Raw genomic sequence first — 15,399 nt, forward strand, 5'->3', positions numbered from 1 at the left:
TTTTTTTTTTTTTTTATATACATAGACGATATTTTTAATCTATTTAGGAAGAATGAAAATTCGATCGGTTCCTTAGTCCTGTATTAGATAATGACTATATTTAATTAATTTTAATGAAAAATAATTCTGTGCTCTTTATTATATTTTTTATGCATGTAAAATAGTATAAAATCTGTTTTTGCATAGCAGTGTGATCTATTATAGTAAATTAATCGATAATTTATCACATGTACGATCAACTCTCAAAGCGAAAAGAACTACACATTTTATGTTTATTATTATGAAATATTTTCTTACTCTTAAAAGTATCCTGCGTGTTTAGGAAATCATTTATTTGAATATATTATATAAAAAATCTTTGAAAAAAATTATTTTGAAATTATGTAAATTTATTTATATTTTGCTTAGAGAAATTCTTATATATTTCATTACCGAACTGATTAATGAAAACTTGAAATTTGTTCGTGAATTTTATTTATTTTATAAATACAATTAAATTCAGTTTGGCAAAAAACGTATTTTAAGTGTAAGCATAAATATATTGATATTTTGAATATTTAATTTATTTTACATAACACGGTAATTTGTTAAAGAAAAAAAATTGCTAATTATATAATTGTTAACGCAAAAGTGTATCCGCATAAATTACTTGTGATTGCATATTGAAAAATAAATACTTACTATTAAATTGAAGAAAAATAACAAAGTAAAAAAATATCTTTAAAGAATCATTAAAATTTCTTATCCAATATATTTTCTTATAGTTAGTACTATTAAAAACTTTATATCGCGGCTTTTGTTAGCCAAGCGCTTATTATTCTCTATATTTTTGAGTATATGATAACGATATATTTATCATTTTTATCTATGCTAATATTATATATATGTCAGAATTGCCGTTCCATCCAGTTGCAGGGAAATATTAAATTACATTTCGATCCATTTCGATTAGTACAGGCACTGACATCGCATAAATTTCTATTCTGTGAATTATAATCGATCGCATAGAAATAATTTTCTTTTATATTTAAGAGATAATATTTAGCTTTCATATATTTCGCGATTTTACCGATAACATTAGTTAACAATAAAAATGCAATTAAAAGTGCAATCGGGGGTTTTATTGAACTTTTATAATTTGTGCTATTTTTATAATTTAATTTAAATATAATTATATTAAAATAAAATTTCAAACGTATTTTAGATACAATTGTCAAGATTGCTAATACAAATATTTCTCGGTTATATTAATTGGCATTCATTGTCATCTAGCGGAACTCGAAAAATCATACAATTTCTAAAGATATAGACCAATTTTTACGATATTAAAATTGATTAATTGCAGATCAATTAATTAGTAATTAATCAACCGATAGTAAATGTCAATTTTACGCATACCGAAGAAATAATAATTCTTTTTCTTTTTTTTCTTTTTTAACGATAACGATTTTCATAACTTTTATGAATACTATTGTTTCTTTAAATTCACGATTTACATAATTCATTATAATTTGAGATCTTTATTTTTTTCATTGCTTTCGATATTCGATATATATTTTGAGAAATACATGAAAAAATATAGGCGAGATTAAACAATAAATTAAAAAAAAGTTCTACTACCGCGAATAAAAAATAGTTTAATCGTTTACAGATCCTAACCATCTACAGATATTAATTTATTTGTATATGTATGATCGAGAGAAACAAACATTCCGGGAGGTTGTTGATAATTATATAACTTGTTTTCATTTAAAAAATGAAACAGTTTTTTTTTCTTTTACGTTAGAATATACGCTGCTAATATTGGATATTTATTTAGAAACCTTAATATTTGCAACAATAATGCCGAATATCGATATATATATATATATATATATATATATATATATATATATATATATATGTGTGTCCTACATCCTAACATCCTACATTATTTATCGCATTTTTTTGTAAATAATAATCAATAAAAGTGTATACATTACAAGGTTTATGTAGAATGAGCATAATTTATATAATATATATTACGTAAATAAGAATTAATATAATATTCTTTGCCATGACAAAGAATATAAACTTTGTCATTTTACGTATAATTTACAATGTCGCGCTAATTAGAGATTCGAGATATTATTAGTAAGACCAATCGATGCTTTTAGGATACAATATTCGTTTATTTTGTGTTTTATCGTTGCTCCAATCGTGTATTGCAGTAGTTACAATAAGCGTGGATAAGGTAGGGATTTCAATATCGATATCCGGCATTTTCTTAAAATATTCACCCGTAGAAAATTATGGAATAGCTGTAACGGTTACGCAAATGAAATCCTCTCGCGTTAAAACGTAGAACGGTTGAATGTTACGATAAGTCGCTGGGCGAACGAACGGCCGGTAATTCGCGATGGAATAAATCAGTGATCAGCCCGATAGGCGGCGCCGGCGTCTCCCGTATGGCAGACAAACACGTTGACGCTCGGCTGGCTGAGCGCATACGTCAGGCGCTGCTGTGCTCTGCCGCCGTTCAGGCTGTTGGATCGAGTTCCCTTCCTCCATGCCCCGGATGGAACGAGCCTCACTCAGTCGGCGTGAGAGCCCTTTCTTCTTTGCGAGGCTTGGCGGCTCTGGGGATGCTGCTGGGCCTGGGTCTCGCGCGGTCACAAGGGCGCGAGACACTTGCCCCGCCTGGCCAGTCGCATCTCAAGCCAAGTGTAAGGCAGCACCGAGAGGAGCAGCATGGCAGCGAGCCCCAGGACTCGCACTCGAGTGCAGACGAGGCCGTGAAGCCCCAGGGCCAGAGAGAGGCCCAACCAGCGCCAAAAAAGCGACACTGCCACTGGACCCTGCCACGCGCCTGGATGCAGACCGAGCAGCAATGCTGTTGACGTACTACCGTTAGGTTTTCTCCTTTTCCATTGCGATTTATCGTTCGTGACAAGTTCTCTTCCCTTTCTCGCAACCCATCCCGCCCCACCGCCCACCCAACCTCTTTTCCCGCTCACACGCAACGATTATTATTTTATTGTTTGACCGATATTTGAAACCACAGCGCTCGTCAAGCGAATTCCTTGTAAGATCTTGACTATTTACGTCTTTGTGATATTCCCACGAGTCTTTGAAACTCAACACAACAACAACAATATTATCGCTTTTACACGTTAATACTTTGACGACGGACTTACTATATATAAGGACTTCCCAAATAGCGTTACAAACGCCCCAGGCGGCCGATATGACGTGAAACAGTGCAGGATCATCTCCCGCTGGTCGCCAGGTCACCAGAACCAGTAGTAGACAGGCATGGAAGGCAAAACCTACGGCTGGTTTAAAACATTACATACGTTACTTCTAAATTTCACTAAATTTCACTCGGCTTACTCACGAACGCGCCCTTTCACACGTTCACACGACATTTGGATATATGCAATGGCCTACTATTGACGCGAAAAGTTTATTCAACAAAATAAGCATTTTAACATTTTTCGCATCGATATAACATTAATAAATTTTCTCTACTATTATACTCGTGTAATCTTCACTACACAATCTTATCGATCCCCGCTAGCTTTATGAATTTCTTTGCTTTCTGCTCGTGAAAAGCACATTTTCACAATGAAAGCCCGTAAAGGCATTGTACTAAATCTAAAAGCCCACAATGCTCGCGAGAGGTAATTATGATATTTTCAATTAAAATAACGTGGACATTTGTCAAAACGTAGATGAAGCGATGAACGATCGTTGAAGCATTCAAGATTGCAAGATGAAAAAGCTTACCAATAACGAAGTACCGCTTGATGTGCCTCATTAACATGGAAAGCGTCGCCCCGGCAAGAGCCTGGAGTAATCCAAGGTTCAAAAAGCTTAGAGTCACCGCGCCGGCACCACCTAATGCGCACACGACGTATGCCTAAAAGGAAACGGTTCTTCTTTATCTTTCACTTCGCTGTTAAGGGTGTTCCACTTACATGCACTGGTTTTAGAAGAAAAAAAAAAGAAAGAAAAGGTTTTACGTGCTCACGAAGAGACGAGTTCGAAATCTTCGTGTTTGGGTAAAATTGACGATAGAATTTAATGTGTCAGTATTGTCCCTTATGGGACTCGATAAAAATCGTTGTATACGGTTGGTTATATTATTTTAGTAGATTCAGAGTTCAGTGAAAACTAAATAATATATTTCTGACGTTCTCATTCTAAGATAGAGAGAGAGAGAGAGAGATAGAGAGAGAGAGAGAGAGAGAGAGAGAGAGACAGACAGACAGAGAGTAAATGATAAATGAGATATTAATGCATTTCAGTTATATCAATGATTATTTATGATGTCTGCTTAGTATGGAGTCTTGTCGTTTTTATACAAGCATTCTTCGTGTAGGTATTAATAATGTGAAAAATTATTAGTTAATAAAGACGTTTTGTTAATCGGATATCGTATCCGTCCGTTATTTACCAAAGCGAACAATTTATTCGCGCATCTTTCAATAAAGCTTTTATTAAATGAATAACTAGAAGTACAATTATTTTATTCAGACACCAACACCAAATCAATCAAATTTCTGCTATGGAAATGAAGTGGAATTGCCAAATGCTTTTGACAAAATAATGATGTGTATAATATTACGAGATAACATCCACCAAATCTTTATTGTTATTCATAAAATATTGGCTCATGCAATTTTGGTAAAAATATTTCTACGAGTATTTTATTTAATCTTGTCCCTTCGTATTCTCCTAATGACAGAATATTCTTATTATATGAATACACATATTATTATGCCATCATCATCAACTTTATTTAGTATTAAAGACTTAGGAGATTATAATCTTATCAATACGAATGTATATTACTTTCGCTTAATTTAAGTCAAATGTGCCCACGGTACTTGATTACACTTTACTTCTCTCAAATCCTATTAATATTATCTCTATGCTTTTGACGTATTTATATAAAAGATCATTTACTTGCCGGATTTTCTACTCAATCCCTATAAGCTGCACTTTAATTTTCTATTCTAGCCACATACTCAACCAATCTTAATCAGCATGATTTAATTACTTTAATAATATTGGGCGAATTATAGAGTTTATCTTATAATCCCGTAATATTCTATTTATTTAATCTCTATTTCGTATTCAATACCCCCCCCCCCCCCCCCCCCCCCCCCCCCCCCCCCCACATCCCCACTCCCCACTCCCCACTCCCCACACCCCGACATCCCGACATCCCGACATCCCGACACCCGTCGTCCCTCCTCGCCCTTCCCAATAGTATATTTAACTCAATAGTAATTTTACTTTTCAATTTATTGTTTCGGGAGTCTAACTTCCGATAGGTTGGCATTTTATTAATAATATAGATTGTTTGTAATTATTAGTTTAACTTTCATTTATACCGTTTATGATTGTATTAAAACATATTCTAATTTCTAGTTTATGTATCCTGAATAGGGTTAGATCAGTAGCTTTCTTTGTTATCTTTCACTAAATTTAGATCATCTGCGCGCGATAGTACTCGAGATTTAGCAGTTAAAGGATCTCCCTTTCTATTGGTATGCTCGAATCCTAATATCCTCATTCCAAACTCGATTTGAATAATAATGGCTTTAGCGCGTCAGCCAGTTTTAATTTACTGTGAATCTCAAACAGTCCTAATAAATTACCTCCTATTGTTAATCTACCGCGATTATTATTAAGACACAATTGTCTCAGTCTAATTAACATGTTCAAGTTTTCGAGCAAATTAAAGATTCTATGCACTTTAATGGAAAATATGACGTGAACGAGTTATGAATATGATGCGTGTTAATAGAGGATAATTATAGCTCATGAGTTGGTGAGAAAGTTAAATTAACTCGACACAATATATTGAATTTGGCTCAAGTGTTAATAATACTATGAAAACTAGGTTATTCGTTAAAATTAATTTACAAATACATATGGATTATGTCGATCTAATTATATGTTGATATGAGAAATTAAGTGTCGAGAAGCTTGAATACAGATGCGACTATAAGAAATTAATATACATAATGCCTCGTTAACGAGCATTAAGCTGAATTATATATTTAATTTACTTGCGTGAAAAAACAAAATGGAAATTATTCTTACAATATAAATAGTAGTGAGCAAGGTGGTAGCGGGCGAGAAATGACGAATTTTTTTTACGAAGAAAAATATTTAAATTTACGTCAACGTAGACAACGTATAAGAAAATGTATAGAAAAATAAGTCCTGGACTTGGATAAGAATGTAATAAAGTATTTTGGACTTTGGATACACGATATTACCGTTGTCAATATTCGTCAGTAGAATGCTTAGTCAAAGCCATTCTACTCGCTACTCTCCAAGATTTCAACCGCCCATCGTCCACACGACCCACGCAAACACAAGGATAAAGATAAAAAGTATAGGCTCACTTCGGTGAAGTCAGCGAATATGAAGCCCTGCTCGAGTCCAATGAAAAGAGTAAGCGGCGTGGCGAGCTGCATCTTCGGGTCCTGAAAAGCGCACTTGACGGACTTGAGGATGGCCTCGCTGCTGAGACGATCGTGCACCCCCTGAGGCTCCTTCATGCGGCCGTCGAGGAAGGCGCAGGATATGCTGAAGGCGAGCACCGCCAAGCCTAACCAAACGGTCACGACCATCCTCGAGGTGTTGGCCGCCATTGTCGGCAGAAGCAGCGTCTCGTTGAACAAATACCTCTCCTCGGGGCAATACTCGGCGCCGCATATGTCCTCGATTTCGCCCTCCCTCATCCCTCCGGGTGACGACGTCTCTGTTATCTTTATCAGCAGCGAGGCCACGAAACAGCCTGAGCCATATTTCCTCTTTTATTTTCTCCGACACTTTCGGCAATGTAGCCTGTATATTCGCTCATCGCCCCCTCGTATCCCCACAAATTCAATACCCAATGCCTATTAAATCTTAATATATAGTTGAGTCACGAGCGTCTTAGTGGTTTGAGTTATAATAGCCGAGTTTCGTTCAACATGGTTAATTTAGGTTGGCTGAAAGTCCTCTCTCGGCATTAATATTTCAAAACATTTTACTACGCGCGACTTTACTATTTATTATCAAGCTTATCATTGGCTTTTATTTTTGTATTTGATCCACGTGCAGCGTACTAGATTTCTCATTAAATAAAATGAAAATCTAGCTGCATAACATCTAAACGAGTGTTGCTACTTTAACACGGATAAATAGATTATGTATTTATTGCGCTTTTGCCACACTTTCTCTATTCTCCGTTTAGCTTTTAATAACGTCGATGATATTTATAATAATAATCAGCGATTATTTTACTTACTAGTAAATACAATAAAGTTAACGATCAATATGATTAAGTACATTTTTTTTTCTCCTTCTACTAACTTACAGTTCTATCATAAGTATTATAAAGATTTTTTATAAAGAAAGTCGTAGTGAGACGTTCCAAATTAACTCAATGTTTATTTTTAATTTATTATTAATGCTAATAAATCTTGTCATTTTTACGAATAATAAATACTTGTAACTTACATACGAATATCTATTTATCCGAAGCATTCTATCATCGTAAAATATATTAATTATTATACTAAAACATTCACGAATAAAGAGTGGACATATTCGTAAGAGAAAAAAAGGCAATTTATAATATTAATATTAAGAATTATTACTCTTTTGGATTATTGATTTTATACTTTAAATAAGGAACTATTTTATATTCGATCACATTACACGAGATTAACTTAAACGATAAGCTCTTTACCGTCTGAGCTTTGAATAAAAACAAAGTTCTAGAAATGGAGGGAACGCACGACAAACTGAAAAGTTGACGGAAAACTAATATCCAAGATATAAAAAAAGGTAATACCAACCGAAGGCGAGACCTATATCCTCGGCAAGTTTGATGCCCCGACTAAGTCGTCTAAGGATGCAATCGCGTCTAGTCTCATCCGGGTCCTCTGGATCGGAGCACACGAGTCCAAGACTCGTCGCCGAGATGTTGACGTGGGCGGTGCGGGCCAGGAAGCTCGGACTCATCCAGACACCTAACAGCGCGTAACTTGGCAATAATATGTACCACCTGTAAAGTTCAAATGGTTTTCCTTGTTTATATTTCACTATTGTTCGATCAACGACAGTCCGCTCGTCCGTTAAGTAGGACGATTTTATTCCAGTCCTTTCTTTCTATCTGCGCGAGCTGCATAATATTGCGAAATTACTGGCGAACTGTTGGCTATCTGCTTGGAAGTGCATGCACGTTATCATTAATTACCAAAGGCTAAAATTATATAAAAGTTTTATCGGTGCTACGGGAATTGGGTATTCCAAAAGGGACCTTTCACTTAACGCAATTTTTCCACTAAATGCATATTTTTCACGCTAGACTTTACTGCGAACGCGCATTAACGACTTAGAAAAGTCGTGATATTTTTAATTTTGATAGGATATTCCATCCGATTTGGAATAAACATTATAAGCGGAGTAGTGATGAAAATTTAAATCTCATTAAAACAATTATGATAATGTTATAAACTTTATAGAGATGTAACTGTAATTCTAAATATTTTATCCAATACTGTTCAAAGTATGAAGTGTTTAATATTCCCCTAATACCAAGGGAGTTACATTTTATGCAAATTTTACATTTGAATACAAATGATATTCATAAGTATGGTACATAGAGCAACTCTATAATAGCAATTTACCCGAAAAGTTCACTGTTCAAATTGATAAATTTCGAATTCCAGCAATATTCATCCTAATTTTTAATAATTAACAATAATGTCTAACGTTAGTAAAATTCAGCGTCCCATTAACGAAGATAAGACTTTCCATAGTATTCCATGCCTCTTATGATTACATACGCGCGCGCGCACACGCACGCACGCGCGCACCCATCACACACACACAGACACGCACGCGCGCGCGCACACACACACACACACACTCAGAGAGAGAGAGAGAGAGAGAGAGAGAGAGAGATATGGATCGTACTTGGGATAGAGGTGCACACCGACGAAGAGGACGGTGATGAGGTGGCCGATGGAGATGACGAGGTTCGTGCCGAGCTTCTGTGTGATGATTGGGGCGAAACAGCTGGCGAGGGTCGCGGCGGCAAAGAGAAGAGCCAACAGCACCGGGCCCAGTTGTGGCTCGAAGACACCGAGGCCCGCCTGGAGCGGGAACATCGGCAGTGTCGCCGCTGACCAGCTCGCGTGGCCCAGGAGCACGGCCGCGCAGTGGCGCAGCACCGCCTTCTTCGGGGGCCTAGGTCCCGACGGGGCAGCCCGCACGGTCGCGATCAGTCGCCGCACCGAGGAGGCGCCCGCCGATGAGCTCATGGAATCCCGGCGGCGCCAAGAGAGAGCCGAGGTACGGGCTGAGCGGCAGGAGATCGGCGAATACGTCGCCATGTGCTGTGGGAAGTCCTTGTCTTTATTATCACTGCCGGCCATTCTTTGATTGTAGTGCGTCGCAAGGAGCTTGCGATGTCGCTTTGGACTGCCCCTCTTACGACAACGAAAGCGGTCGATGTTGAAAAAAAAAAAAAAAAAGAAAAAAAGCGAAAGAAAAAAAAACCGTGTTTACTCCCTTGCATCGCCAAACTCCTCGACCTCCAGCATCTTATACATACATACATTTTATGCATATACATATATAGAATTTTTAAACATATACATATATAGAACTTAAAATATTTGCCATTTTCTTGTAAGGTTTTGTCTAGCTTCTGTAGGTAGTGTAGGTTCATTATAATATCGATTTAGAATGAAACAGTGAGATTTCATAAATGAATCCTGATATTTAGTTAATGTAATGGTTATAATGACGAATATTTTATATAAAAATTCTTATTAACGCGATAACGATGTCGAACAAAGTATGTCATTAACATATTAGCCTTATCGAACAACTAAATTATTTCTTTTTTTTTTCAATCCAAATTCAACACACGCCCACACTGGCATTCATAATAATTTCATAATAATAAATATTATGCACCATTAATTTTATTCGTAAAATCATTGTAGGATCCTTGGATAATTATATTAGTGAATAGAATGTTTACAATTATAGAACATAATATAATATACAATATATGATTAACTAATGTAGAACCAAATTTGAAATTTATATAAATTATTATTCGCACTGTGTACATAAAATTTTGTATTTCAATCAAACATTTCACTACATTCTTAAAGCCACTTTTATAAGTATTAAATTAACAGTCTATTTTAATAATTTTTTTTTTTTCACTTTTTAACATAATTTGATAAATGTGTATAATTAATTAATTAATATATTGAGACATTGCATAATCTTAGATTTTGAAAACTCTAAGCCAATTTCTTAAATTTAAAAATTTCAAGTCTAATAAGACTTTAATCTTTAATTAGTACAGTTTTTTATAGTAAGACTTTATGACTTTTCTCATATACTTCGGACAACTGAATATCTAAATAATTATAAAACAATTTACAATATAGATATGTTAAAATTCCGTTTTTTTTTTATTATTTCATCTTGAGAAAAAGTTATTTTATAGAGCACTCAAGGAGTATTTCCGTGAATATTTTTGCATTTTTGTAAAACAATTTGTCATATAATGTAATATCGGAACATTAAAGGCTACAGAAATAACTTCATTACTCATTTTAAATGATATAATATCATGAGAGATACGATCATTGCTAATAATTGCGAATAACATCACCGATAATTAATAAAATACATTTATTTGTGATATAGGGAGTGTAATCATTACACATAGCTTAATACGCATTAAATTTTGTAAAAAAAAAATCTTTATTACATCGTGTAATTATTATCAGATTAAAATGTTTTCATAAGTTTTAAAATATTTTTATTCGCGTCCTTGTTTTTGAAAAACAATTGACATTTCATTTATCATATGGTGAAAGTAAAATTTTATAAAATTTTAACGATTGGCCCTTTCGAACTGAAAATCTCTGCATAAAATAATATACACAATAAATAAATAAATGATATATTTATAATTACAGGATCAAGTAAGAAATTCGACGGTTTTCATTTAAAATATAAAATTTTTACAACAGCTTAATCGTTTAATAGTATTGTAAGTTTAGTCTACATTTATTTTTTCGAAATAGCAGAAATTATTACTTAAACAATCAGAAAAAATACCTTTATTATTAAATATACTATTTCTCTAAAATTTAATGTAAAAAGAATAAAAATATGTTTAACATACATATCGAAGGATGCACATTGTGTTTAGAATTAAAATTAATAAATTTAAAATGATTAAAGCTTAACTATTTGAATAATTTCTTACTTTATTTATAGATTTTAAATCTCTGAAAATTGAATGAAAAATTATTTTCGTAATATTTCAGAGCAATTTGCAGTTACAATTACTCCTTGTTTTGTTGATAACTACTATTCTTCCTAATTTCCTTGTGGTATACAATCCTTAACTTCGTATTACTCCTCGTATTACCGGTGGTTTATAATCCTTAAAATAACAGAGCAATTGAATTAAAAATTTTTATAATTAAATTTGATTGGGTTGTAAACATTTTTTATGGTTTTAATTAATACCGTAAATTTTTTTATTAATATTAAAAATTTCTTATAAAATATTGAATACATTTGTAGCCGATTTTTTTTTTTTTTTTTTGACCTTTTTTACTTTTATTAAAATAAAATAATTTTGTTATTTATTAACAACAATAGTCCTATTTAAATCAATATTCTAAAACGATATAAGGAAAATTCACAATTATAATAAAAATGTCATTAAAAACAAGATTTTATAACGATTATTATAACGATAATAACAATAATAACAACAACAACAACAACAACAACAACAATAATAATAATAATAATAATAATAATAATAATCACAACTACAATGAATAGCGTAATTGTTTCATCAAGATTAGTAAATATAGTGGCAATTGTTTGCCTACAATGGATTAAAAGTAAGATATTGAAAAGTCCATTACTTTTATCAATGATCAACATTTCATAACAGAAATATTCATAACGGATTCATTAATGAGTGACTTTCAGCTTGCGCATGAATCAAAGCGGCGTCTACTTTTTATGCTTTGTGCGCAATCGGATAAAAATCGATCCGTAACGCTTGTCTATCCTTTGCACCTTTATGGACGGACAGGTGTATCATAAAAAGTAAAAATGGACAAGCTTGAGTTGAATTATGAAGAGTATTCGTGGTATTAACAGGCGACAGAAAAGTGGCATACGATGATCAAGGATTAAAGGTGCGATTTGCAGAACGAGCTATAAATTATTTTTAACGATCGAAGCTTTTATTGTTTGATAACTGTTTTTTTTTTCACTTAATGATTTGAGGTTACAATACATTTGGAAGAAGATATTCTTCAAGACTTTGAGCTCTCGAGTTGTTATTTATTTTTTCTCGGGAGACCCTTAGGAGTTTTGCACACTGCAGGCTATAATTATTCAATAGGTATATTTTGCAAAATATTATCTTTGCGATATTGCTGATTATCCATATAAGAATATGAATTTTATATAAAATGATGCAATTGAAATAAATCATTACCCTTCCTCCCCCACCCACCCCAACCCGCCAAACGATAAACCCTATTAATAAAAATTGAATTTTCTATAGTCAAAGCATATTTTCTGCTGATTATCAATATTTATTTCAATTTTCGCTCTACTACATAATTGAAATTTCGTCAAAGGATGTGTTTTATATCATAATAATTATGTTTCAATACAGTACTGAATTTCATATTATCGAGTTTCTAAAATGAATTATGATTATATAGCTGCAATTCTATATAACAGACAATTTCGCTATTTAAATTTTGTAAAGTTCTAACTTTTACATTATATACTTCAGTTCTATATATGGTATAGTTTGGTTTCATAAATTAATAAACTGTATTACAGTTTTAACCTCCTGTATAATAATTAAGGTTTGAAATTATTACTCGTAGGATACACATGATTAATTGAAAAAAGTCATGATGTACGTGTTAGTTGATTTTTGTGATTAATTATTCAATAAAATAGATGCTCGTTTAATATACATTTTAATTTTATGCAAATTAATATTGATTTTCGTATTTAGTAATATTAATTCTGAAAGTTATAATTTTTGTTTAAAGAGCGTTAAAAGAGTTTCAAGGATTAATTGAAAACAATATTTTAATTTTTCTTCATTATGTATTATGCACTTACATTAAATAATGATTTTAATACTACAATAAATAAAATTTAGTTATAAATAATTGATGAAAAATTATGTACTGTAGATGTTAATTTTTGATTCGAAAATAAATATAAAAGTATATTCTTAAAATACATTCTTTTAGCAAAAAAATATGATAGCATATCTTTGAATTATATAAAAACCATAGGCGTATGATGTATGATTAGATAAATTGTGTAACAGCATATGAAATATATCATATTTAATGGCGGAATACGAATTGTATTATTAGATTAGTCAATTTATATGCTTGGTTTCGCAAAATTTTAAATAACCGTATATCAGCTTGGGTTATAAAATATAAGGAAATTACCTATAAAATAATTATTAACGGAAATTTTTTTAATATGAGAATGAACGAATTACGAATTATCAATTAAGATTTACCGATTCAAAATGAAATATGCAAATATATAATTCAGATATTTACATAAATATATAAAAAGTACCGTGAGAGTAGTTAATAAGTAAAACAATATCTAGGATACAAAATGTAATTGGCGAAAATAATTTACTCTGAATGTTATTTAAACTTTTATTATTTAAATTTTATGCTCTTTATGAAGGAATAATTTTCTTAAATATTTTCTGCTAATAAAGCATAGATAATTAATGTCTACAGAAATATAATAATCGAACAAGTGATAATTAAAAAAATTCTAATGTTGCAGCGTTTGATTATGAATGTATCAAAAGAATTCTATTGTCGCTTCGATCGAGTCGCTTATTTCATAAGTATCTAAATAGTAAAATATAGTTGAAATTTACTTGACACGGAAATTCAAATATCTTTCGATAATGCACCGTTCATTCGATTCTCATAATGATGATTCGGCAAATTTATTCGAGCTTCATTATTAATATTTTGAACAAGTGTCCGCACTTGGATCCTGTACGTGGGGCACATAATGTACTCCAATTGATTTGTAAGGAAGCCAATAATAATCCTTAAAGATCGTATCTTCGGTAAGTCGGAAGCATCCTGAATACTGGATATCAATGGCTTTTAAATATAACGTTCGCTCTTTCAATTTCTCATGTGACGTTGCGCGCAAGAACAGCAAAGTAGCCCCGACGTGGTCAGCTAGAAAATTCCTAATACATTACCGCGTAACCCAAGGTCTTCTTTTTCAATGGCATAACTTATTTAAGAATCCCGGCCGATGGGATTAGGGAGTGGCAGTAACAAGTCCGACAGGCTTCGCGGTCGGGCTATTGGGGTTAGGAGTGGAGGGGGGGGGGATGGTAATACGGGCCAGGGGGTAGCTCACCTCGAGCATGACATCGTTGTCCCAGAGCTGAGTGGTGTGGTGGTGGTGGCCGCTGCTCCTGGCGCGTTTGTGCGTGTAGGCGAGGGGTGGCGGCTGGGGCGGCAGTCTCACGGGGCCGAAATCTCCCACGGGGGCAGGCCTGTGCACAGGGCTCGAGAGCTTCTCCCGTGAGAGCTCGTGGAGATTCGGAAGCGAGCCCATGATCTCTTGTTCTTTCCTCTCCTCCTCTTCTTTCTCCTCCTCCTCCTCCTCCTCCACCTCCTCCTCCTCCTCCACCTCCACCTCCACCTTCTTTGCCTCTTCCTTCCCAATCCTCTTTTGCGTCCAATGAATAGACGGTGGCCTTCTCGCAATGCTTTTTTATACAAGTTTTTTCTCTCTTACTGCCTATATTTTCCTACTTTTTACGCACGGAAAATCGATAAATTGCGTTAGTTCCAACTTTGAAGTTATTGGACTTTTTGGTATGGTTTTACTAGTTCTACGTTACTTTTCTTTTTCTTGTTTTTAAACTCTTTAATGCTTTCTTATCACCTTGAGTTTAGATATAATTTTTAATATTGAATAAAGCTTCGGCTGATCCTCGCGGCACCCCCATTTCAATAAACTCGTATCGCAATACAAAACGCCCACATCTGTGTAAAAGACCAACGACACTTTCTCCAATATTTAAAAGCGTATTTTTAAAAATATTACTTCTAACATTAAAATTCTTATAATAGATTTATTTATTTATAAAAAATATAAAAATATAAATATATAAAAAAAAACAGAGTTATATGGAAATTCTTAGATATCGAAAATAATAATTAAATTTTTTAGTTAGAAATAAAATTAATTCAAGCACTAGTTTTAACAATAAATTGTTCATTGTCAATCAATTAAATTTATACG

The 15,399-nt window shown here is 33.3% G+C and overlaps 1 protein-coding gene across 1 annotated transcript; it reads right to left on the minus strand.

Moving 5' to 3' along the window:
- Positions 1-2,320: 2,320 nt before the first annotated feature.
- LOC105361979 (protein unc-93 homolog A) lies at positions 2,321-14,761 on the minus strand. The gene is made up of 7 exons (XM_011499304.1): positions 14,506-14,761; positions 8,971-9,392; positions 7,848-8,056; positions 6,405-6,799; positions 3,769-3,901; positions 3,177-3,314; positions 2,321-2,872 (listed from the first exon to the last, which is right to left on the minus strand). Exons 1-7 carry the CDS (start codon positions 14,704-14,706, stop codon positions 2,652-2,654), a joined length of 1,719 nt encoding a protein of 572 aa, XP_011497606.1. The 5' UTR covers positions 14,707-14,761; the 3' UTR covers positions 2,321-2,651.
- Positions 14,762-15,399: the final 638 nt, after the last annotated feature.

Source organism: Ceratosolen solmsi, unplaced genomic scaffold, assembly GCF_000503995.2.
Source record: "Ceratosolen solmsi marchali unplaced genomic scaffold, CerSol_1.0 scaffold2, whole genome shotgun sequence".
Taxonomy (NCBI): Eukaryota; Metazoa; Arthropoda; class Insecta; order Hymenoptera; family Agaonidae; genus Ceratosolen; species Ceratosolen solmsi.

What these genes read in the sequence shown, in the direction of transcription:
- LOC105361979 (XM_011499304.1), bottom strand. Translation starts at nt 14,706, where the DNA reads ATGGGCTCGCTTCCGAATCTCCACGAGCTCTCACGGGAGAAGCTCTCG. An exon ending in GGTGTGCACCTCTATCCCAA is followed by an intron (nt 8,057 to 8,970) that starts GTACGATCCATA and finishes TGAACTTTACAG; the next exon opens with GTGGTACATATTATTGCCAA. An exon ending in GGATATAGGTCTCGCCTTCG is followed by an intron (nt 6,800 to 7,847) that starts GTTGGTATTACC and finishes AATATGGCTCAG; the next exon opens with GCTGTTTCGTGGCCTCGCTG.